General features: G+C 42.8%; 2 protein-coding genes across 4 annotated transcripts in view; one reads left to right on the top strand and one right to left on the bottom strand.

Annotated features, from left to right (window-relative positions):
• The window catches only part of LOC149863662 (uncharacterized), a 232,499-nt gene that overhangs the window by 193,897 nt on the left and 12,232 nt on the right, over positions 1 to 26,370 (top strand). For 2 of the 3 annotated variants that reach the window (XM_090049518.1, XM_090049520.1), the window contains one exon: positions 2,834 to 3,039. In XM_090049518.1, the coding sequence (XP_089905644.1) occupies positions 2,834 to 3,039 (206 nt within the window). Of the gene's footprint in view, positions 1 to 2,833; positions 3,040 to 4,152; positions 4,493 to 26,370 lie in introns of those variants that run through there. The other variant, XM_090049519.1, reaches the window with a different exon arrangement.
• The window catches only part of LMO4 (LIM domain only 4), an 85,139-nt gene continuing 74,344 nt past the window's right edge, over positions 15,576 to 26,370 (bottom strand). Inside the window, exon 5 of the mRNA XM_090049517.1 lies at positions 15,576 to 15,727. Within this exon, the coding sequence (XP_089905643.1) occupies positions 15,722 to 15,727 (6 nt within the window). The 3' untranslated portion in view covers positions 15,576 to 15,721. The remainder of the gene's footprint in view (positions 15,728 to 26,370) is intronic.

Below are 26,370 nucleotides of genomic sequence, written 5' to 3'. Positions count from 1 at the left end.
GGTGTCTTCTTTTGTGTTTGCACACTTAACATAGTGGGATCCCAATCATTGTTGAGACCACTGGAGAGTTCCTTTTTTCAAACAATTCTTATTACCTCTATTACTTCATGAGATTTCTTGCAACATCTCACCAGAAACCCTGCTACCATCTTGTTGTCATCAGTGTAATAATCAGCAAAATATGTAATATATGTAGTCTTGCCTTCCATGACTACATTCTCCAGGCCAGAATGAAGGAGAGCCATATGATGATCAGAGAAAGCACAAGTCAGTGTTTGATTAGTTAACAAGCTAAAGAACCAGAAAAAAACATGAGGTTCTGTCAGTGCCCAGTGGCTTCAATAAAGAAACCCATTTTCCTGCATTACAACAGATGAATTGGGATATCACAAGATAAGGTTCATTATCACTCAAAAACAATGCTGTTCTTCAGCTTTACTGTCATGTGCTTAAAATTTTAAGATGAACCATCATTAAGGAAATTTACAACACTATTAGACAAAATACATGTGTAAGGTCATTTTACTAATCACTCAAGTATATTATTAAATGTTTAAATGCCATCTTCCATTCATATCAGTGGCATATGATGTCAAGTATGTTGCACTTACAATAATTTTAGGAATGTAATTTTTTCAAGTTCAGGAAGTTAACAACCCGGGCTTTTTGCTTTGCACGTCATAACCTTTTATGTTATCACTTGGTGAGATGAGGTGAAGACACAAAGGCACATAAATTGGAGACCTCGGGTCTGTGATTATGTTTGAGCTGACCCCAGTCACATCTAACATTATACACTGAAACACTATTCACAGGGGAAAAGAAACCCTTACACTCTAGGAGAAGAGGCCAAGTGTAGCTTGCTCATTTAAGGCCAGTTATATTTCTGTGGGCTGGTATAAATCAGATGGGTATATTGAATTCAGTGATCCTGCAGGGATTATACCAGCAGAAGACCTGACTGAAAGGTATTTGTTCTCTACTCTTCTGTTACCTCACAGGCCTGCTTGCAAAGCCAGGTACTATAGGGGCATATACTTCTGTGTTAGGGCTCCTAGTGCACCACTGTTCACAGTAGCTCTGAAGCCCATGAAACGAGGAGGCCCCATGCTGCATCTTGTCGTGTCATAAGTAGGGACCTACTGAAATTGCAATTTTGCGATTTTCGCAGAAACTGCAATTTTGATTAGGCCCCATGAAAAAGTGTAGGCCCTGGAAAAAAGTGTAGAGTCCACACTTTTGCTGGTCTCCCTGAAAAAACAAAAACAAAAAAGAACCTCACTGAAAATAAAATGCTGTCCTTGTGGCTGCTGTGGCCCAGCTCCACAGCCCACTGGAGAGGGAAAGGGAAGGGAGGGCTGCTGAAACTGCAAAATGGCTGCCTCCCCTCACCAGTGATTGGCTGCAAGGACTGTCAGTCATACAGCCTCACCCCTCACCACCAATCAGTGGTGAGGGGTGAGACTGTAGAAATAAAGGCCGTTGCAGGCAATCAGCAGTGGGGGGCAGGGTTACCAAGGCTCCTTCGTCATTCAGAAGTATGGGGGGCCCACCACACTCCGCCCATGAAAATGGCTGCCAAGCCCATGGTCTGCCTGCAAAATCAGCCAAAAGCCATCTTGATTTTGGTAGACCCCATAGTCATAAGACTAACTTAAGGTCATATGCAGCCAGCATAAGTGTCATGGCCTGAGAAGCCTGAGACTTCATGATCCCTTGGAGTAATTGCCTGCTAACAGACCAGGTAGTTGGCCTAAGAGATGACTGGCCCTTGGACAGCTAAACATAAAAGTGTCTCAGAGTCTGTAACACATGTATACACAAGCACAATCTACCACTTGGCCACAGCCAAGAATCACATATATTGGGTATGTCTACACAAGACACTATTGTGCAGTTGTTACTGCACATTTATTTAGTTAGTACATTTATTTAGTAAGTACTATGCATTTATTAGCAAGTACTAAATAAATGCACAGTAACTGAAGTTACTGTGCAGTAGTGCTGGCAAACACCTTTTAGGTGATGCTGCTGTGCAGTAGCTTAATAATACTGCACAGTGCAGTATTTTTTGGCTACTGTGCTGTCAGTATCTCACGTAGACAATCCAGCCAAACTGTAATTAGCAAAACTGATGTAGCCAGTCATAATGTCACTTCGTGATGCAGAAAAGATTTTCTCTTCCAGAACTATATTTACTATACACAAAACAGGGCTATCATTCTTGGGAAATATCCAGAAGAATTCATTAATGGGGATAATCCCTTACCCCAAAGTGCAGACTACAGCATATATTGAATTGGGAAGAATATGAATTTTCTGTATATTTTGTGTCAGGGAGCAAATTTACACCACTTGTTTTTTTTATAAGTTATCTAAGAAAAGCACAGGCACAGGCAGGTGTGGAATTGGGCCCATCAGCTCTTTATCTTCAAAGACATGGCATCCCTACTATCCTACCACAAGATGAAGATTCACAGGGTTAATGCATAATAACTGTATCTCACTCCATTACAGGTAGTTCAAGGCCATTCTGCGTAAACAGTATGCATTGCTTTGTGTCTTAATCTTTAAAACTCCCAAATATCACGGTTGCAGGCATATGTTAAGGTTTAATGCATCTCCTGCCATAAAAGTGTTGCTCAAGACTAATGAACAAACGAATGTTTGCTTAAACCCCTTTGTGAAAATCAAACAAGCTTTCAACAGCTATTCATGTATTTATTGTCAGATGTGAATCATCACTTAGGTGCTTTGCCCTGTGCTATTAGCAGCTAATGCTCAGAGTTTCACAGCATTAATGCACTCATTTCTCTTTTTTCTTTTCCTCCAGTACCAGCTACAGAAAGGATCCATCTGGAGATTCCTGTTTTGTCAGTGGCAGAATTGGATCTTCTTCTTCATAGCCCTGGCAGTAATGGCTATCATTCCACTTGCAGTCTATCAAATGATGGTGGCTTTTAAGAACCCTCCACCTAGCACTGTGTTCCATGCAGCAGCTATCTGCTTTGGAGTGCTTACAGAGACTCTACTGATCAAGTGAGTACAAGCACAGCCCTCCCCCTCCTTCCCTTACAAAGAACCCGGTGGGGAGAGATTTAAACTCAGCAGCACCTGAAAAGTTCCCACAAGATTTACCCACCATATTAAATGATAGGTTGTAGAAGGTAGGAATTGTTACACTAGTGTTGCTGGGTGTCATTAAGACTGCATGTCTATGCTTGCTTAATTTTTCTTCTACTATCAAAAAAGTTAAATGCTGTAAGGTTTTTGTGGGTTTTTTTCCATCTCAGTGGGGTCCACCCAGAATAGAAAAGGGAATCAATGTTTCAGGGTTGTGTAACCGAGGGTTTTTTTATTTGTTTGTTTCATTATGAGGAAGGAATTAAAAATCCCTCCTAGTCAGTACTTAAAATATCAAAGTCATTGTTTAGTGCCTTTGAGTCACTGTACAGCTAATTCAGTTGCACAGCATAGTGCAGTTTCACGGTATGTGAAACACAGATAGTACAGAGAAGTGATTGTAAAGTTGAAGACACACAAAATTAGCTTTGCAAAGTCTGAAACTTTCTTATGGAGGCTTTTTTGAAGATACGGCACAGCAGCATTGATAGACTTTAACTTCAAGGCATAGCTATGACCATCTAAGCTAACAAACATTAACTGTAAGCAGTAGTAGACTTTTATCCCTTCTGTGGAGTAAGTACTATAATGGTGGAAGTGGGTGGACAGACTGACACAGTCAGCAGTCCAGAGGGCTTATCCTGAACAAGTGAGATCTGTAGGAATGTAAATACTGATAGAGATCATCACTTTGCAAAGGCCCATCAGGCAAGACTGAATTTCAGATGTTAAACACCAAAACCATGAAGTAGTAATTGTCAGTTGATATTAAAAGTAGGTTGTTAATCTTCCAGTTGACTAGTCATAGAGGGGGACGTGACATATTAAGCCAGCCTGACACGTGTCCACATTGCAGAGGCATAACTGGCCAGGACTGTGCCTGGGGCAGTTCCCCTTCCTCCCTCCTCTCCCTGTATCTTTTTGCAGGGCTCTGGCTCTGGAGGCTCCAGCATGGGCAGCACAGAGGAGCAGCAGCTGAAGTTTGCTGCTTCCATTTTTTGTTATGTTACCTCAGTTTTTTTGCTGCAGATGCCATATCTAGCAAGAAAAAACCTCCTGTTTCTGGCAACAAAAATACGGTGACTTCCACCAGCAGCCCTGACTTCCACCGCTGCTGCACCTGACAGAACTGCATTCCCCACAACATCCTTTATTCACTGACCACACTCCTCTGCTACCACTGCTTGATGCTAGGGCTGGCACCAGAAAGGTAGGAGGAGAAGGGGACAGAAGGCCCCGCGTAGTTCTGGAGTCCCTTCCTCCCCACACACCTTCACACCCTACCCCCCGCCCAGCTCATAGGCAGTACTCGGGCTTATGCCCTGTTCAGCCTCCCATCCTTATGCTACTACCATATTGAATATGCTATTTTTTTCAAGGATCTGACAGGCTCCAGGAGAATGTAGTGGTCTGTGTTCATGTAATGACTGCAGCAGATTCAAACTCAAACTAAAGACACATCTTCCACATCCACCCCCACTACTTGGGGATAGTCCTGAGAAATGAAAGGTTAAGCCAAGGGAAAGGTAATGTTCCAAACACATAAGATTTCATCTACAAAAGGTATCTTCCCTCCTCCCAAACCATGGTATCTGCCCTCCTCCCACACCAGACTGAATTTATATTTTTAGCAGCCCTGTGAGGCTGCCAAATATTATCATCCCTATTTTACAAATGAACAACTGAGGCAGAGAATGATTTAGCTTCTTTCTGAACCACATTTGGGAGTTGTGTTGCCCACGTGTACTCATCATGGAACTAACTTTAAACTAGTTCGTATGAGCAATAATTGCACAGTGGCTTGGGCTTTAGTGTACACTATATCGGTCCTCCAGGGACATTGAGTTATACTGAAGCAGCTAGCCCACACTGATGTCCTTGTTGGCTCATCTTCACTGCCATTGGTCATGTCTACACAAGACATTTAGATGCCTAATTAGCTCCTCAATAAAATATCATCGTCTACACATGAAGTGCTATTAGGATGGAATAAACTAATTAACTTTGCCATAGGCTAATACTGCCAGACACAAGTACTGTCTTACAGCAGAGTTCTTTACTCTGCCTCAACACATGTGTACATGTTGATGGGGCTGGCTGAGGCACGAGGGTAATTCAGTGTGGGAGCTGCCTGCCAGCTAGCCCTACACTGAAACATTCTCATGCCCCAGCCAACCCCTCCACAGCATGTTGAGCCAGATCAGGCTGGCCCCTAGGCCTCCTGCCAGCCAGGGCCGCTCCACCACAGTGTGCTTCATTCCCGGGCGCACATGCAAATGGTGTATCTGGGAGCAATAAACTCGGGCACAAATTGTACCAGACTTTATTCAGGCGTGCTAATTGCACATGTAGATGTGCTCACTGTTACCCAAGCTAGCTTGTTTAAAGGTAGTTCAGGTGTGTCTACACATGTTGGAATCAGGCCTGCAAGCTCAGTACATATGTACCCTGCACAATTTGCCCAGAAAACACGCACAAGGGCTTGCTGCCTCCAAGCTGAAATAAAGGCACCTGAGGTCTTGCCTGCACTATAAAAATAAGCAAGCCAGCTTCACAGCCTCGCTGAGCTTCCTTTGAGCTACCAGATCAATGTAATACAGTCAGACAGGTTTAATCAGAACTTCACCTCTGATCTTCTAGGACCCCTTCCTCCTCCCCTACCCCCCTCACATACACACACAAGTCCTCACATACACACACAAGTTTTGGATCCACATCTGTGTCTGTTCTAGATCAGTATGGCATCAGCCTGTGAGAAGCTGAATGGAACATTTAATTCAAACATATCCCAAATTTCTAGTCAGTGCCAGACCCACACTTTCTGATACAAGCACAACTCCAGTTAAAAAAGCATCCTATGGGAGGAAATACATCAACATGTGAACACTTGCTTTGATTTCACTTTTTCCCCAATGAAAACAAACATACTGACACAATTATCTTGAAGCCTTAATGGACACCATTAAAATGTTGATGTTTAGTGTTTGAAACTAATTAGCATTGCCACTGAATTCAGGTATGTCCTGTATTAAGTGTCACTAACATAAATTGCCTTCAGACAGTAAATGTCAGCATTTTAGTGGTGAACACTGTATTGTAGGTGATTGCAGTTTGACAGTGAAAGAGGGAAGGTGAAAAGGGGATTAGTCTTTAATGAAACATCTGAATGAGTGCACGCAAACCAAAGGAAAAGGCACACAAAGTGGAGAGGGCTTGCTGCATACAAGCACTCATAAAAGTTTCTGATGAACTGAAAGCTTCAGGAACAAATTTGAGTTTAAAAACGTATTTGAAAAGTTATGTACTCACTTTGTGCAGCACAACAACAGTGGAATGCTAATAACATTTAATTTCCCTTGACTTCTAACCTTCTTAACCTGCTGTGCTGCTAGAGTGGTGCTGTAAATCAAAATATGCTGTATTGTATGTTGAACATGTGTATTGAGTCATTCCAGACTGCCTGGTGCTTTTTAAAAACAAAACTCACAATAGTATTTGTGCTGTTTTTCATTTTTCACAGACCTTTCCCCTCCATAATGCTGCAGTTAGTTAGCTTGTGTGTTAAAAATACAATAAAATGGTGGGGAGAAGAAGGGGTAGAAAAACTAGAGCAAGAACTGTAGCACAGAGGAGCAGGCCAAAATATCCTTGACATTATTTCCCCCTTGTTCTACGTGCTCTTCCATTTTCAATAAAAACAAATTGGAATATTGCCTGGGGTCTACTAAATCATTAGTAAATTAAGAATCTGTTTTTAATAACATTTAACTTGTAAATAATGCATTAATTGACTAGCTTGAAAGTTAGCTTGAATGTTAGAAACTCTGGCACTAAATGCGTAATGAAAGAAATGTGCTGTTTGAGGAGGCTGCATGGTAAATGTAACAAATTAAATATGACAGTTGATATTTGTGAAAATGGTGATATAATTAGAGGACACCTGCAGCTGTTTTCCAACCAAAGCAACAGAAATTAAACATGTATAAAGTATGTGTTTCCTATTTTCTTCTGGCATATTTCTTTTGTTCTCCTTAGGGCTTTTGTTGTGAGGTTTTTTTATTATTATTATTTTTCCCCCACCTTTTGTCAGGTCATAAGTCTAAACAGGCAACAAGTGTCTCTTTGTCTGATATACAGTTTATTGGATCTTTAAGTGATACATCCTGCAGAGGAAAGGGAAAGAGCATGAATCTTATTTACTAAGAATTGGGAGTTACTAAAGAACATGATTCATACCCAAGCATATTTATAGTAACGCATTCTTAGAATACAAGGTCAAGAATACACCAGAATTGTTACCAGAGGACTTGTTTCCCTGGGTATTTATTCATCCTATGTTATCATGAAAGGATTCCTTTAAACAAAAAAGTGATGTGATGGCCTGGCACCAGCCAACCATGTATAAGTATTGAACTGTTATGCTGCAGTCTGAATGCTGTGTCTGAGAGAGAAAATTAAATGCTGGTTTTTATATTTTCCAAGTATCTGAACTCAGGTTTCCAAAGCTGTAGGAAAAGTATTAACTCACTGAACTACATAGACCCAGCTTAGCCCACTTTTAGAAGAGTATGAAAATTATGAGGTGTATTCACTGAAGATAGTCCCTGGCTATAAAATTTGGGTCTAGATTTAAGGGTCACCAGAGTTTGGGGGTATTTGCATCCAAGCACTTAGTTCTTTCCATCTTTGATACACATGCAAGAGTAAATCCTATTAAAGGAAGCATGAATCTGAATCACACAAATGAGAGTCTCTAGACTTGATCCCCCCTGAAATGGATCAGAATCAATGAGGAATAACTTCAGTCATGTTAATGAAGATACTCCAGCATAATACTCATTTGTGAGACCAGAAAGAGGCCATATGTGGTACACCTGTTGGTGATATCAGTGCCAGTCCCTTTGATACAAGGTTGACCATCTTCTTGAATAAAGGGAATCCATAGATGACCAAGGAGGCTGATCTGAGATTCACATATTAGGCTATAGATGTGGCACATAGTTCAGGAGGAAGGAGTACATCCTAGTGCTGTGAGGTCACAGCTCTCTCACCTCAATGAGGAGAGCTTGCTTGAAATGAGCATGTGTTGTTTTACATCATGGTGCCATTGGGGATGATTCAGTGTTTGAGTCTCCTGGGTATTGTTATTAATATCATATTTCTTCAGATTGGCCTTCAAGGTGTCCTTGAATCTCTTCTTTTGCCCACTTTTACAGTGCTGGATATCTCTGAGTCAGGAATATAGGACCTGTTTCAGGAGCTGGTTGTCAGGGATCCTTAGGACATGTCCTGTCAATCAAGCTGGTGCTATATAAACATGACTTCAGTTCTGATGGTGTTTGCTTGAGCCAGAATGCTTGTGTTTATTCGTCTGTCATTTCAGTTGATATAAAGGATTTTCTGAAGACATTGCTGATGGTAACATGCCAGAGCTTTCAGGTGTTTCCAATATGCCATCCGAATTTCACACCCATATAACAGGGGACAGTTGACAATAGTCTGGTAGAAAAGAAGTCTGGTTTGGGTCCTGATGTCATAATCATCAAAGATACAATTCCAGAGATATCTAAAGGCAACACTGGCAGATTTTATCGGGTGTTGAATATCATTATCTATGTTTACTTTTTGCAAAAGTTTGCTAGCCAGGTAGGGGAAATGATCAACACTCTCCAAGGATTGTCCTCTAATTGTAATATGTGGAAGAGCAGTTGGTTGGGTTTGGGTGGGTTGATAAAGTATCTTCATTTTCAGGAAGTTGGCAGTGAGTCCAAGCATTTCATGTGCTTCACAGAAGCAATAAGGAATGACCTGGAGCTCTTCAGTTGAGTGGGCCAACATGACACATTCTTCAGTGTATTGAAGATCAGTAATGGAGGTATTGGTTATCATGCATTTGAAATGTAACTTGTTGATGTTAAAGAGATTCCCATCCATGCAATGCTGACTCCAGAAGGAAGTTTGTCAGCAATGAGGTGCAGAATAACTATGCTATAAATAGAAAAGAATATTGGTGCAATCACGCATACTAGCTTGACTCCAGTTCTAATAGTGAATGGGGTTCATTTCTAAGACATATTTAGGATGATTGCTGTCATGTCATTGTGAAGAAGTCTGATAATGGTAGTAAATTTTGGCAGGCATCCAAATCTCATAAGGCTCTTCCATAGAGCCTTGCTAGTGATTGAATCAGACGCTTTAGTCAGGTCAGTGAAGGCCATATAAAGATCTCAGGGTTGCTTGCAGCACTTCTCTTGCAGCCATCTAGCAATATTGATCATATCTATTACACCTCTGAATGGTCTGAAACCACTCTGGGTCTCAGATAGAATCTTGTCAGTGAGGAAGGTCAGTCAGTTGAAGAGAATGCGGGCGAGGGTCTTCCCAGCTATGGGACAGGAGTGCAGTATCATGATAATTGCTGCAATCCAATCCACCTCCTTTCTTGAGTATAACAATTCTGGCATCTTTCAAGTCACTAGGAATCTATTCATGTTCCCAGATTTTCATAATCATGTGTAGTGGGCAAGGGAGCTTTTTTCCACTTTACTTATAAATTTTAGTTGGTATTCCATCAGGACCACATGCTGAGTTGTTTTTCATCTGCTTAATATATTTCAAGGCCTCTTGATAAGTTGATGGAGCTTCAAGATAGTCCTTAATGGAGTGGTGTGGAATGTTTTTGATGGTATTGTCTTTGCAATTAAAATTTCTATTTAGGAGCTCTTGAAAATGCTCCCTCTACCATGAATTGATGATGGATCTGTCTTTAAGGAGTCTTATTCCATCCTCAGAGGAGACAGCTCTGTATGTGTTTGGCACATAGATGGTTTTGGTTGCACTGATGAAATTATGCATGTTGTGGCTATTGGAAAACCTTTGAATCTTTTTTGCTTTGTCCTCCCACCACTTGATCTTTCTCAAATTTTCCTCTGGGTTTCAGCTTTAATGTGATGATAGCTGTCTTGCTTCTGTTTGAAATTGATGTCATCTGCCAAGTTTTGAAGACTCTCCTTTTGTCTGTCAATGAAAACTTAGATTTCCCTATCATTCTCATCAAACCAGTCCAGATGTTTCTTTGTGGAGGAGCCTGGAGATTCTTTGCACACCTCATGGTTGCCTTTCTTAAGGCTTTTCCAGTGATCAGTATGTCAAAATCATGAGGGAGGTCAGAGAGTTTCTCACTGAGGCACTGCCAGAGATGATCACTTTTAGCAGGATTGTTCAAGCACTCAATATTTGAACCTCTTCCTTAGATGTTTCTTTTGGTTACTTCATTTTGGAGCAATGCAAATGGACATGATGGAATGATGATCCATGCAACAGTTGTCTGCACTGGTTGTAGCTCTGGTGATATGGATGCCACAACAGTCCTGGGCATACCCTGTGATAGTCAAGCAGGTACCAGTGTTCTGAGTGTGGGTGCATCCATGATGTCTTCCATTTGTTCTTTTCACAGAATGAAAAGTTTCTGATGATAAGATCATGTTCAGAACACTTGCTCAGAAGAAAAATTCATTTGACTTGACTTTCCCCACCCCTACTTTCCAAGTGTTTCTTTCCATAGTTCAGAGCCCCTGCCCACTCTAGCACTGAAATCATCAAGAAGAATTATCTTATCTGCTTTAAGGACAGATCACAGGGCTTCCTTAAGTTTAGAATACAATTCTTTTGTTTTGTCATCTGCATCAAGGATCAGGGCATAAGCACTGATGACTGTTTATGTTATCTGCTGGTCATGAGACACTTGTTGATATCAGCTGTACGTTCCAACATCTAAGTAACAACCTTGGTCTTGATAGTAAAACCTATACCATGGATGTGTCTGTCTTTTTCAGCTTTTCCTTTCCAAAAGAAGGTGTTGATACCACCATGCTGTTTGAGCTGCCCCTCTCCTGCACATCTGGTCTCCCTAAGTGCAGCAAAATCTGTTTCAAGTCCTGCAAGTTCTCTGGCCACAAGTGCTGTCATTTGCTCTAGTCAGTCACTGTTAAGGTAGTCCATCAGAGTACAGACTACAAACTTCATTACTTGATTTGGACTTCAGATTAAGTGATTCCACTAGATGCAGTTTTCTAGTCAGGTGAAATGAGACAGATTAGGTTTAGGGCACCTTTTCTAGTCTCTTGCAGAGAGGGTGTGAGCAGAGTAGATCCTAAATAGGCCTGCTCAGTCATGATTGCAGCTGCCAGATTGCAAACCTGTCTCAGTTTCATGTACAAAATGACCATTGTACAGTCATCACTTCCATGTAAGTCCATGACTAGTGCCTTCTGGTAATCACTAGCAAAGGGGTGGGAAAAATTCAGGCCAGATTCAGCCCACCAACTGATTATATCCAGCCCTCAGGGGGAGCCCGCTACTTGACTCATTCTGGCCTGTGGATGCCCCCACAGCTCTCTGTATGGGGCCAAGCCTACCCCAGGGCAGCCTGTGCTGCACTCCAGCCTGTCCTCGCCAGCCCAGTCCCAGTCCCAGCCAACACACGCAGCGTCAGACAGGACTGCTCCCAGTGAAGTTGCAGCCACCTGAGTGCTGCTCTACTCCCCTTGTCTCCAGAGGCAGTTGCTCCTCCTGCTCCTGCTGCACTGCTCTGGGCTGGCAGGAAACTTCAGCTGGGCAGCTCCTGCCCTGGCACATGGGGCTCTGGTTCCAGCTTCTGACTGCCTTCCGCTCACTCCATCCCTCTGGTGCAGGCAGCCGAGTGGGTGGAAAGTACCCCCTTTGCAAAATGCCATGGGGGTAGCCATGGACCACACCACCTGAACTAGCCCTGCTGCAAGCACCCCCTGCCCACTCCTCCTTCCCCTCACCCCTGACCAGCTCCTAACCCCTGTCCTTAACCCCTGCCCACTCCTCCCCCCCCTCACCCCTGACCAGTGTGTGCCATGCTCCAGCCCACATTCAGGCCCAGCCCAGGCCAGTATGCACAGTTTCCTGTGGGGTTACTCCTGATGGGGTGACCTAGTGCCCAGGCAGTCCCCAACATGCACGCGCACACACACACCTGCTCACCATATGCCCCCCCCCGCATCCCCTCCACACCATGTCCCCACCTCCCCGTAGGGTAGGGGCCACCCCACAAACCTGCCTTATGATCCCAGCCCTGCCTGCCCATCTCACTCCTAAACACTGCTCCTCACCCACCTGTGGCCCCATCCCACATAAAAGTTTTGGTGAGTTGTTGAAGAGGGGCATGGGGTAGGTGTGTTGACCTGGCCCACCACAGTGTTTCAGAGCTCCTTATGTGGCCCCAGGTCCAAATAATTTTCCACCCCTGCACTAGCACCTGCCCCTGTCACTACTCACCTATTACCATAGGACTTGCTTTTGAAGGAAGATGCCTGCACACATCTTCTTTTAATGTGGGGGTGCCATTGTCCATCAGTAATACATTATACTTCAGAGGAAGGATACCTTAATCTTATGGGAAGGAAAACCTAGATGACAGATATTTCTATTCCACTGCAGCCCTCATCCTCCTTTGGGATTATTGTAAAGTATTATTTCTTCATCCATCTGCTCTGCCATTGAGAATTTTTATTTTTATTTTTGGATTGCTTGTATTCTGGAAATCTCACTCTCAGCCTTGCCATCATGGATGGCCCTATCAGAAGTACAAAACTCAAGGTCATTGGTAAACAAGCCTCACTACCATATCAAGGTTATGATCCCTGGGAGGACATGGTACACCAACAAGATAATGGGCCCAAATCCTCTCCCATTTAAATTTATGTAAATCCAGAGTACCACTGTAATTAAATTACTCCCAATGTATGGCAGTTTAGTTGACAGCTGTTTGGTCCAGTATTTCTAATATGTATGATGGTCTTTGCAGAAGTTTTTCATATTTTAATTTACATCTTGCTTGTAAAATGTTGTATTCTGTGGGACTGGACAGATACAAATGTTCTAAGTTGCGTTGCCAAGTGAAAGGATTCTGATGATCTCAGCATGATTCCTGCAAAATGTTACTTCAAAAAAATAAGTGTTAAGGACAACTTTGGAGACGAGTATTTGTGTATGGAGTGTTCACTTCTAAATTGCTATTTCACATCCAACCAAGGCTAGCAACAGCATGTTGTTGTTATGGTCTCATAGCTATCACCTAGCCCATGTAGAAAGATCTGATTAGAGCTGAGTAAGTAGACTACAGTATATTACCATTGCTGGAGCCACTAATGACAGTCTGAGCATAAAAAGCAAGTATGAATTGTCCATGGAAACTAGACCCTCCATATTGGACCCAAGGCACTCTGAAGCTTAATATTGGAAATGTCTGTGCTATACCTGTTCCATGGCTGAACAGAGGATATCAGCCATCCTGACTGTCATTCTTGCTTCTTTATGTACTCTTAAATTCATTAAAGCAGAAGGAGAAAAAGATGCTAGGGTGAAAAGGATAGTTTTTGCTTGGGGACTCAGCTATGACTGAGTCTGTTACCTGCATATGTTCTCCAGAGCTGAAGCAAATAAAACAAAACTATGTGGGGAAATTCTGACTGCAGCCTATAGCCAGCTGTGAATAGTGTAAGTCTTCAATATGCCCTTCGTCAGTTGTCAGAAACACAGATATTCATAAACAAAAGGGAGAGGGGTAGACTAAAATTTCACTCTAAAATAAACATTGTAGACTTGATTCAGAATGTGCTAACAGGGTAGACATGAACCATTTAAATAAACACACTAGACAATTGTGTCAACTTTGCTTTTGGGGCAATGATACCTTTATTACTGGTTTTTATATTTATCTTGATTAGGCCAGTGTCAAGCAGCAGTTGAAACTGACTTTGATGACAGATAGAATGTACTGTACATGACATTGGAAGCATAATATCATGGAGACAAATTACACAATGTCTGGGAAAATCTTTCCAGCTCTTTTATAAACAGCAGAATTCTTCCTCTGGTTTCAAATTTGGAAATTCTAGCTTAAAATTGTATTTTTATTCTATGAGGGCACTGTTAAGAGCAGCTCTTTGGTAGTGTTTTATATAACATAAGCAAGCCATTCTTTACCACTTCCAAAGAGACTTATGTTTTTGCTTTTCATGCTCCTAGGCTATGTATGACACAGCTGCGCATAGTTACTTAGTCATGTAGCATTCTTATATAATAAAGGGCTTAGTCCATCTGTCTGTCTGTAATGCTCTTGGAGCACTCTGATTGGTTAGTGACCAACCAGAGTGCAATGTGCTGCCATGACAGTGGGGACAGAGGGCACAGAGCAGGGGAGGGCCACCGCCACCCGCCACCCTCCAGCCCTGCTCCTCAGAGGCGGTGGCATGCTGCCATGAAGGTGGAGATGGAGGAGTGCAGTGGTGGAGAGGGCCATCATGGCAGTGCTCCACCACCTTCAAGGAACAGGGCCGGGGCAAGACCAGCAGCACTGGAGGTGGTGGCAGCGCAGGGTGCTGGCAGGGGGGACAGAGGGGACAGTGGAGCAAGCTTTTCCCCCCTGCTCCTGGGAGGCGGCAGCAGTGTGGGATGATGGGTAGCAGTGCTCCATCCTTCCCCCATCATTCTTGACAGGCAGTTGGCTAATTGTACATATAATGCATATGATGAAATATGTGATCTTTCAGTCTAGGGAACTTAGCCTTGTGAATTTCACAGACAGAATACTCACCTGTTCACAGCAGAGACTGTGCAAATTCACATCTGGTTTGTTTCCATTGAGTCACATGCTTATAAGACACATCACTGCCATCTAGTTTGTTGTGTAAGTTCTGTTTGTCACTGATTATATTTATCACATTTGACATGATGCTAATTAGTGATGGGCATTGGTACCAATACAAATACAATTCAAGATATTGAGTAGAAGAAGGAAAGGGCCTCCTCTCTCCAAAGGAGGTTGTATCAGCACCTTGAGCGGTGTTGCTCAAGGGCTAATAATGGTCCTCTCTAACTGAATGAGGCTCAGATCTCCATTGGACTAAAGCAAGGAGAAGATCTTGTATATCCTTAAGTCAACAAGATGGTTTGCCTATTTCTTCTTTTACCTTTTGTTTGTTTTTTTATTTCTGTCTTTTTCCATTAATGAAGGAGGAAGGATATTGACCTAAAATTCATCATTGAAGGTGGTCTAGTATACCAGCCATATAGTAATTTCCTCAAGAGAAGCAAGGCAAGACTTTTCTTCTTAGATCCCCATTTCACACAAGGTCAAACCCTGCATGGTGTAGTCTGGTAAAATTGCCATTGAAATCACTCTCCTTTCTCTCTCACTGCTTTCCTTTGTCTTGCTTTGCTGTGATAGCTGTAGAATTCTATATTTACAAAAGAACAAAATGGCATAGCCTCTACAGAATTCAGATCAAAATCCCTGGAGACTGCATTGAAGTTTTTCACAGATTTATTTTTAAATTCATGGACACACAACACAACATACAACCTGTTGAATAAGTGTTAGCCAATTGACTTCTAACCTGCATACAAAAACGTATTAACAATTGCTTCTTCAAAACTGTATGCATACTCTGTTCCTGTATGGCACTGAAGAGAAACAATGGCAGAGAGGTCAAGCTGTCAAGTCTGGTCCTCTTTGGTTTCTCTGGAAGACTTCATGTCAGTCTCAGGGGATACCCACTGTTAGCTCTTACTCCTGAAATGAAGATGTGGCTGTGGTGAGTCTTTAATAAAGACATATATTTTGCCAGTTGCATTGGAATTAAGTAGACTATAAAACTAAAATATAGAAATAGCACCAAGGGCTGGATAAAATTCCTTTGCCTTCTTAACTGCCCAGTTTTCACCTTCTTGTGATGTCATAACTCCTTCTGTCACTGGCAGCTTTCAGGGTAGTATGGCCTACATTTCTAATTTCTAAGGGAAAAATAATCAGGAAAATAAGTTGCTCAACCAAAGCCTTCAGGTATTTTTATATATCACATAGCAGAAGCAAGAGAGAACTATATGCACAGGAAAAGAGTTTGTTCCATCTCCCATTATCTTTAAGGGTCCCACTGGGTTGGACCCTTAACTGCATATCACATGATAATAAGACTTATTTTTGTTGCTTTCTAAGGCATTTTGTAGAATCTTAGCTTCCAGTTTGTCTACTGCAGAGATACAGCCACCATAGTGTGCACAAATACATTGCTTATTTGGTCCTGCTAAAAACCCACTCTGGTCAAATCATGTCAGTAACAAAGTTATGAACATTAATAATGAAGTGATCTTTGGACGTTGTGGAGGAATATTTTCAGGAATAGGGCCTTCAGTTTGCATCTGCATATACATACCCCCATGCAGGTGCAAATCAAACACAAGTGCTTGGACTTGCCTCTCTCATTTTGTTGGCACAAATTGTGTCTGTTGACAGGGTGGCCAGGACTCAGTCCAGCTCAAAATTGTAGCACTGACTTTGCAAACATAATGTTGCATTGACAGAAGGGATTTTTTTGTAATAGAGAGATGCAGATCTAGATCAAAATCTATTAGTTAAAAAAATAACATGAACTTAATACAATCCCAGAACATAAGAAAGATGTACTGGCTTCATTAAATAAGGCGCAACTGGTATTATTTAATTAAAATCTAGAGTGCAGCTGTTAGGGGAAACTCCAGCCAGTTTCAGAAAGAAAAGTCTTCCCTGATACTGTGTTTCATCATCCTTTTAGCACTATAACAAGAGGGCAAGATGGGGGGGCTGGTTTGAGCATCTGTGTGTGAGAGAGAAAAAGATGGAAAGTGTGCAAATGCCCCTTGCTACCTGAGAGAGGCGAAGTAAATAAAACTCCACTTATTTGAGCCAGGGTCTAGGGGCTTGGCTGGTGCTCGGTGAATGTTTGGAAACTAAGGATAATGGATTAAAGTGAGGTCACAGCATAGGTGCCAACTTTTATTCTTGCCAGAAGGGGCCTAAGATGAAGCCCACCCCCTCAGCAGTGCAGCTGGAACAGAGCCGAGTGGAGCCCATGGGGGGATACAGACAGATTTAGGCTGCCTGCATCTGCCCCCACCCTTCGCACAAATCTGGGGGGCACGTTCCCTCCATGCCCTCCTCTCTGGAAGTGCATGCAGCAACAGGGAGTCACCCTCCACCCCATGGACAAGCCACCTGTGGCTCTGTCCCACTCCCTCTCCCAGCCCCATGCCCCATGAACCCCCAGGCCCAGCTCCTGCCCCACTCCTTCCCTCACTGTGGGGGCCTCAATCTGCTTTCCCCCTCCCCTAGATTTATCTGCAGGCAGCTGGAGGAGATGCTCTCCACCACTGCCCGGGGCTGTATTCCTGGCCACATGGTGCGCCCTGTGTCCAGCTCCTTGCAGCCCCTTGGGTTCACAGCATTCTGGGTTTGTCAGCTAGGGATGGGTGGTCACCCTGGCCTCTTCATGAGGTGGGGGCAGGGCCCACCCCCATGTGCTTGGCACCTATGGGTCACAGGGAAGTTTGTATGGGCATATTGATTCAACGAGCTTTAGTTCAAGCACCCCCGCCACCATTTTGAAGCACAGAGACACTAATAAAGAAGACATGGAGGCTGGTTGGAGCACAATAAGTACCATGCTCCAGCAGACTTGATTAATCAAGTCTGCTCCAATGCATTGTAATTACAGCACATCAGAGCAGTCCCACAGCACACCTACAGGCACCCAGAGGTACTAAAGGTAATGCACATTGCCAAAAACACATTAATGAGTGCGGAGATGTGCCCACTGTCTCCCTTTCTCATTGGAAGACCTGAAAAGAAGAGATGGAGGATGGGCACATAGCTAGAGTCACCATCCCTAATTCCCAGGCTTTGAGTTAGCTAAGATTTCATTTCATGCACCCAGACAGGTCATTCTGCTAGCTTGGAGGTTTTGCAATTCCAGGTTCTACAGCTGTGACTTCTAATGCCCCTGATGTTTCCCCTGCACCAGAAGCAGACAGTGGGAGCGAATGACACAGACAGCTACCCCAGATTTATGCAACCCAGAGAAAATTTCAGCTGCCTGAGTAATACAAAGCAACCAGATAGATGGCTGAGGATTTGGCCCACTATCTTCCACAGAGAGCTTGCAGTACATACCATAACAGCTGAACAGGAAATGGGGAAAGCAGAAAAAGGGAGGCCGTTAGGAATCATTTTTTTGGATGCAAAAGGTGGCACAAGTGAAGTTGTAAATTATAATAATTTGAGACACTGTTGTTAATAACTATTCCTACAACTGGAGTAGCCCTGCTCTTCCTATTCAATAAGAGGTTTATGAAGATGCTCAGTTATTTTTCTGGTCATTAAATAGTTCACATTTTTGCAGTTTTTCAGCCCCCATAATATTTGGCTGGAAATTTTATAAGAAACCATTTTTAGGGTTCTCCTTTAAAAATAATATTTATGTATCTGGCCCATGTATAACATTTGAATAGTCATTTGCAGTTGCTTGATATTTCTCCTTTCATCCAAAAATGACATTCATTGCACCATAAAACCAATTTTAGTTGCTCTGGACGTGTGTTTGGATTGTCTCATTCCTTTTGTTAGGGAATATTCATACAACTGGAATTCCATCTAAATGAGCAAATAAGCATTTCCCCAACCTTTCAAGCCAAACATATGTATTTATTTCATCAACTCGTTCCAGAAAATATTAATCCCCGCTTGCCCAGGCAAATGATGTGAATTTTGAGGAAAGATTTAAAGGAGGAACATGAAGACATGTTGGTACAGAGGAATAGAGCAGGGTCTGAAAAGGCACAAAGGTGATAGTGGAAAGACGAAACAACGATTACTATTGATTTCAAGGGGCCGTGGATCTAGCCCACAGGGAGCAACAATAGCTATTGAGGGGGGATAAATGTAGGATGAACTGTGGGGAGCACCAAGTGATGAGAAATGTGATGTAGACAAAGCCAGGCCAGTGATAAGGCTTAAAAATGGAAAGAGTGAGGTTGAAAAGAATAAGACAAGAATCTAGTAAGGGTGAACATGACCTGGTTCAAACAGTGTGGAAAGGAAACTGACACCCACAAAAACCTATCACTGTCATGTTAATTGCCTGACTACACACCTATCAAAGCAAAAAGACACACTCTTAATGCAGCAATTCTGTCTTCACCCAATCCTTTATTCTTAGACTTCTCAAAACAGGTGAGGTCAAAATCTCCCTCCATGTAATGCCATTGACTTACACCAGTGATGAAGCTGACCCGGGGTGATTGTACATGCCGTATGCACTGCAATTTCAAGGCACAGCAAAATGTGTTAAGGACAGAGAAAGAACCTGAACTTGGAATTTGTTTGCTTTGGGCAATCCAAATTAGACTCTTGTGATGTTATTTAAGGCATGTTTTGTGTTTTATACAAACTAACACAGGCTGGAACTCAGTTGTTGAAATATTCACACTGCTCGGCATTATTTGGGGAGTAAGACATGGATTTTCCCCAGTGGCACAGTGATAGTCTGTGATCTGCCAGCCTCCTGCTGTCCACTGTCATTGTGTCTCACAGTCACTGAGTGGCCTGAGGTGTAGCTGGCACTCAAGGACCCCCCTCCACTGCCCATAACTCTGAAGCTACATGACATCTTAACCTTTATAAAATTTCTTCAAGACAGCATTTAAAAACACCCAAATCTTTCCTGACCTTTACATTTTAGTAGAGGATTTTTTTTTAAATTGATGTTACAATATTTTTTTTCCCTTAGCTGTGGCATTTTTAAGCTAGTTCAAGGGGAACTTTGCTTTACCTTTCCCATCCTATTTGAGACCAATCATTAATCATGAAGGAAAAGCACTCCAGACTCAAACCTGACTTTATAATGTTTTTATGTTTGTGACATTTTATATCTCTCAACTGGTGGGAAGTTCTTATCCTTTTCATTTATAATCTACCAGGCTGTAATTTGATTCTAGATTCTGACTTCCTTTGTAACCTCCCACACCCGTAGATTTTGCCGTACTGTCCTTTGAATTGAGGAGTGTGTATGTGTGCCAGGGAGTTTGCAGGGATTGCTAGAGGAATTATCCAAGCACCTGAAGACTGGTAAAAACTAAATCACAAGCAGCCTGATTCTCTTCTCATGTTGTTAGATACCAGGAGTATCCTCAGTGAAATCAGGGGGTCAGATTCTGCAGAAGGCAGGTAGACTTGCACTTTATAGACTAAATCAGAGATGCATAAGCTTTCTTAAGTAGTGGCTTACTTTATCTAATGCTGTGGGATCATCTCAGCTTCAGTGCAGCATTGGATGAAATAAACGGCTGCTTAAGAAAGTGTATGCATCCGTGATTTAGTTAGTCTATAAGGAGCAGATCTACCCTGCTTTCTAACTGACTTCAGACTAACACAGGTAACTACTTCTCTCAGCTTCTTCAGTCATTTAGGCCACATAAATCTTGACATGCTCTACTGAAGACTTTAACAGAGCATGAGAGAAGAATCAGGCCCAGTATTTTCAAAGATAAGAAAATTGTAAAGAAAATGTGGAAAGGAAGAACTTTAAAAGGAAGTTCCCATTGATTCTATGGCACTTGCTCGTTCTAAATAAACTAGGACTTGCACACCATTTTGCTATAAGACCTGGACTAATACTGAAGTAAAATTTTCCATGTTCTCATATATTCCTTATCTGCTAATAAGCTCATATCTTGCCTGACCCTAAGCATTTAGAGAATTCAAGGCTCAGATTCTAACTACATTGCAGTAGCGCTATGGGCTTGGGGTGCCATTTCTGTTTATTTTTATGGTATGGTTCTGCTGAAAGTAAAATAGGGTACTGCAGAAATATTGCAGGCAAGAGAATAAATCCTACTATATATAGGGCATGTCTATATGTTGCCATACAGTGATGTAATAATCACATGGGTCTACACATGATTGTCAGCTACGTAGCTGTAGCGGCATGCTCCTCCAGTATAGTGCACCACTACGGCAATGTAGTGGTGAAATCTTACTGTGCGCCATGCGCATGGTGCAGTAACCACCCATACATCTAGACACACCCATACATTAGTATCTGCTCTCTAGCCTAAAAACTTGAAGGTCGATTCAAAGTCGCTTGGTGAAGACATTGAATGCTGCAAACAGTACCATCATTGGCCAGTACTTCCAAATCCAAACTACTTCTAGTCATGAAATAGAAAGTTTATGGGGAAAACAAATGCTGCATTTATTACTGTGATGCAACATTCATAAAATATATTTCATTGGGGGGAGTTTACACAGAGGGTAATGAGATTTTTCCTTTCTACATTATTTATAACTGCTTAATCCAGGTGCTCTAGGTTATTTTTTTATTCCTCAGTTTCACAGCTACAAAACACTATGGTATTTCTAATTTATTTCTGCTTACAATACAGATGTTCTCAATTGTGTTTCTAACTACATTTCAACTGTTACGATAGCTTTTATTTGTTTGTCACCGTACACACAGAGGTTGAATGTGCAGTACACAATAGTTAGGTTTCAAGAAGCCTGTAAAAAGCCTCTAGTGATTTAGTTATCAACAAATTAAACTATGCCTAACAGTAATATCTTTGTCATTAGTGGTTTTAATCTTCAGATGATTTCCCTGTAGTTTATAAGGCTCTGTGCATGGGTTCTTACATCTTCACAGAAAGATTTCATCCTTTAAACAGCATTTTTCAAGATGACCATTTGGAAACAACATTTGGAGGAACATTTGGGTTGCGTCCTCTAACTAAATTTCCAAGCTGTTGGTAACGGACTAAAGAAAATGTTGTCTGCATTGAATACTAAAGAGCTGCAAATGTAAAAGCCTTGAAGGTTATGTGTAAATATTGACATTTTTATTTTATTTAGCATACAAAAATGAACTTGCAGTGTTGGTTATCTTATCATAAAACGACAACCACATCTGCCTCATCTGAGATCTACTCCTCACACTTTCTGACTTTCATAGAACTTCCACAGTTTTCCTGTTGAGAATGTTATTGATGTCCCTGAAATAGCGGAGATTTGGGGATGGACTGATCATACAGGAACATGTCAAGCAAAGCAACAAATAGAGGCAAAGAAAAAAGTCCTTTCATCTTCAAAGACCATGTCACGTGCAAAAATCTGGGTCCTGATAAACCCATTAAGGCCCTTTTCTGAGAGAAGTTATAGGACTTTTGGATATTCAGCATCCAACAAGATCAGGTCCTTGGCTCATCATAAAAGAAGCATAGGAAAATAAGTAGAACATTACATGCATCCCAGCTGTCCTTTGTTCCCAGCTGCACTGTTCTTTCCCCTCAAGTAAGAATCTATTGTCATTTCTTATAACTGGAGATTTCCCAATGAATTCCAGGCTTCAGATATTCTCATATTTTTTCTAAAGCACTGAAAAATGATACAGTGTACAAATAATAGAGCCTGCCCTTTCCACGGGTGGTGTTTATACTAAGTACATTTATAAGCTGAGTACTAAGATAGTTGTTGCACAGTTTTGTAATCCCAAGGTATGAAACATGAAGGCCTCACAATATTCCCATTAAATTAAATCAGAAGGTCATAAGATCCTTGCTGTTCACTGCAGAACTGGGTGACTGTTTCATGAATGTCACTATGGTCATGAAAAATCCCCTGGTAATGGCTAAGGAACATATTAGTTCTCTCTCTGGGTAGTCTAACCTGAACACTGATACTTTCAGGAATTTTTTTTAAGTATTTACTTCCTCGTTTTAGTACTCCTAGTTCCTGAATGAAACCTGGGCATGCCTCTTGCATTTCTTGATGGGGTCCTGCAGTTTCTCTCTCACTCCCTTTTCCCCCCACTTTATTAGCACATATAAAAAAGGTGGATTTAATTGCAGAATCATAAATATAGTTTCATAGTTTCATAGTTGGTAGGGTCGGAAGGGACCTGAGCAGATCATCAAGTCCGACCCCCTGCCATGTCAGGAAAGAGTACTGGGGTCAAACGGCCCCGGCTAGGTGATTGTCTAGCCTCCTTTTGAAGACCCCGAGGGTAGGAGCAAGCACCACTTCTCTTGGAAGTTGGTTCCAGATCCTAGCCACCCTGACTGTGAAGTAGTGCCTCCTGATGTCTAGCCTGAATCTACTCTTAATCAACTTGTGGCCATTATTCCTAGTTACTCGGAGAAACAGGGCCTCTCCCATTCCCCACCGGTCCCCCATGGTAAGTTTATAGATGGCCACCAGATCCCCCCTCAGCCTTCTTTTGTGGAGGCTGAACAGGTTCAGGTCCTGTAGCCTCTCCTCATAGGGCCTGCCCTGCTGCCCCCGACCATGTGAGTGGCCCTCCTCTGGACCCTCTCGATACTGTCCACATCCCTCCTGAAGTGCGGCACAGTACTCCAACTGTGGCCTGATCAATGTCGCATAGAGGGTGAGGATCCCCTCCTTGGTCCTGTTTGTGATGCATGACAAGGTGCGGTTAGCCTTGCTGATCGCATCCCCACACTGCCGGCCCATGTTCATCTTGGAATCAATAATGACTCCAAGATCCCTTTCTGCCTCTGTGCTGATGAGAAGGGAGTTCCCCAGCCTGTAGGTATGGTGCTGGTTCTTTCTCCCTAGGTGCAGTAGCTTGCACTTTTCATTATTGAATCCCATCCTATTCTCATCCACCCACCCCTGTAACCTGTCCAGATCTAGTTGTAGCCTGTTCCTCCCCTCTAGCGTACTCACCTCTCCCCACATCTTAGTGTCATCCACGAATTTGAACAGGGTGCTTTTCACCCCCTCATCCAAGTTGCTGATAAAAATGTTGAACAGTACGGGCCCGAGGACCGAGCCCTGGGGGACTCCACTGCCCACCTCCCTCCAGGTCGAAAATGACCCATCCACCACCACTCTCTGGGTGTGGCCCTCTAGCCAATTTGCAACCCATCTGACTGTGTAGGCATCAATGCCACAGTCACCTAGTTTTTTAATGAAAATGGGGTGAGAGACAGTGTCAAAGGCTTTCCTAAAGTCCAGAAAGACTACGTTCACCGTAACATCTGCATACAAAGGTTTTGTGACCTGATCGTAAAAGGCAACCAAGTTAGTCTGATAGGGCCTGCCTCTAATGAACCCATGTTGGTTTCCCCTGAGCATCATCTCCCCTGCTGGCTCCTCGCAGATGTGCTCCTGGATAATTCTCTCAAGGAGCTTCCCCAGGACCAAGGTATATCACTGGGAGAGGAGGGGGTGAGCAGAATATATCTTTTTGAGGTAAGTTAAGGCTGTGGAATTTATGTACAAATTCTTGCCTATCTCCTCAGGAGAGATATTTTGAGAAGCGACTTACATGGTTCTTGTTTTGACATCGTTTGTTCTTATACTGCATTAATTTCTTTGATTCTTTTTATTATTTACTTGCCAAAGCCTTCATGACTCCCCACAACACTGCAGTTATATTGAACACAGGTGGGAAAACTTTGCCAATTGGTAGAAAGCTATGGTAACAGAACTAGTTAGCCCAAAGCCAAGAGAAGACATGCCTCTTATGCACTTGTCCTGCTTGTGGTTAGTCATAGACACACTTACACAAATGACACAACGTCTGAAGATATAATTTACTATTGGTAGTTTTCCCACAATTAAACTTTCCCCAGTACTCTCAGGTGAAGTGCAATGAGTTGTCGGTCTTAGTGGTAAAAGAGAGAGAGAGAGATGAGAGTGATGATGTTTGCTTCTGAAAGGAAAACCTTTAATTTCTTGCAGATGGGGGGAAAGCTGTGATGATTAGAGCACAGGTTGGCAAGCTTTTTAGGACTGATGGGTCAAATTAATGCAGCTTAGTTCAAAGGTGTGACCACTTGTGATCCTGCCACTGCCACTGATTCATCTCACCAGTAGAGTAATGAGCAGTGGGTGACCAGAACACCAGCCCCCCATGTCCATATAGAGGGGGTGCAAGAGCACCAGCCACAATTAGTACCCACATTGTTTCTAGGCTCTTTCACTGCCACAGTCCCTGCCATTGTAGCTGCCCAGAGTACAGATTCTGGCTGTTATGCCTCTGAGCCCCACTTCTGGATTGGTAGTGACAAGCCTACAACCCAGCTGCTGCCACTTCCTCCGCTATCCCCACGGCTGAGTGCTGTCAGCGAATTGCCACTGACATCCCAAGCTGGATAAAATCACTTGGCAGGCTGTATCCAGTCTAAGGGCCATAGATTGCCAATACCTGATTTAGAGAAACTGGGCCAGATCCAATTTAGCCACGTGGGCACCTACAGCCACATTGTATTCCGCCTATTGGCTATCTGAGTAGACTTAGGCATCTTAATGTGATTCTGTTCCAAGACCTTGAAAATTGATTAATGCCTCTGCTTTTAGTAACACACCATCATCTTACCCTTGAGATTGAGTAACAAAAAAGCAGCAAGGTGGATCTACTTTTGTACTAATAGTTTTTCTAGGAATCAAGCAGGTGGAATAGGATTACACTTAGGCATTAAAGTCCTCATACATGCACCTAATAGGTGAAATAGAATCAGGACTTTGGCACAAGGTAGCAGCAGCAATCTAGAGTGACCCTGCTCTATAAGGCTCAAAACTGAGTAGGTGCCTATGCTCTTCAGAGGAGCAAGGGTTCAAATATGTCCTTAGCTTTCTTATTGTCTGCCTCTAAGATACCCCCAGGCTTTCTTTATTGACTGCTTAGGGATCCAAGACACCTAAACCAGGCTGAACGGATTTTTCTCCTGAACCAAGGCACCTAAGTTTAGGTGCTCTAGAACCTAAGAGCAGGCACCTATGGGTGCACCTACATGTACAATTAATGTGAAGCAATAAGCTCCGGAGCAGTTCAAGTTGCAGTAAATGGCTCCCAGGTGTAGCATGTACATGTGGGGAGGGAGGTTGGGTACAAGGGTGCTGCAAATGTGGAGTCATGTGGCTAGGCAGCAGACAGGAGTCTGGCTCCCTGCTGCCTGGGGAGCATAAATTGCACCTGTGCTCAGATGCCACACATGCATTTCAGTGCAGCAAATTACTCCACTGTAAAATAGTACTGTCTCTGACAGTACTATCTCATAGAGGAATTAATTAGTTTACTGAACCCCAATACCAGCACACATGTAGATGGCAATGCTTTATTGCAGAGCTAATTAATCTACACAGTAAAGTGCACATGTAGATGCACCCCATGGACATGTCTACATGTGCAATTACTGAACCTGAATTTTATGCACAGAATTTCAGGCTCATTAAAGCACTCCATGGCTCATGGCTACATGTGCGCCCCTGTCAGGAGCAAGTTGAAACCAACAGGAGCAGCCCAGTCCAGGCATGCTCCTGCCCTGCTCTGCCTTCCTGCAGCAGCCAGGGGGAACTCCAGGCTCCTCTGGGTGCCAGCCCTGTGC

Source organism: Crocodylus siamensis, chromosome 5 (genome assembly GCF_052110815.1).
Source record: "Crocodylus siamensis isolate JL-2025a chromosome 5, ASM5211081v1, whole genome shotgun sequence".
Taxonomy (NCBI): domain Eukaryota; kingdom Metazoa; phylum Chordata; order Crocodylia; family Crocodylidae; genus Crocodylus; species Crocodylus siamensis.
Note: the sequence above shows the minus strand (reverse complement) of the source record. Positions and strands in the feature narration are given on the sequence as shown.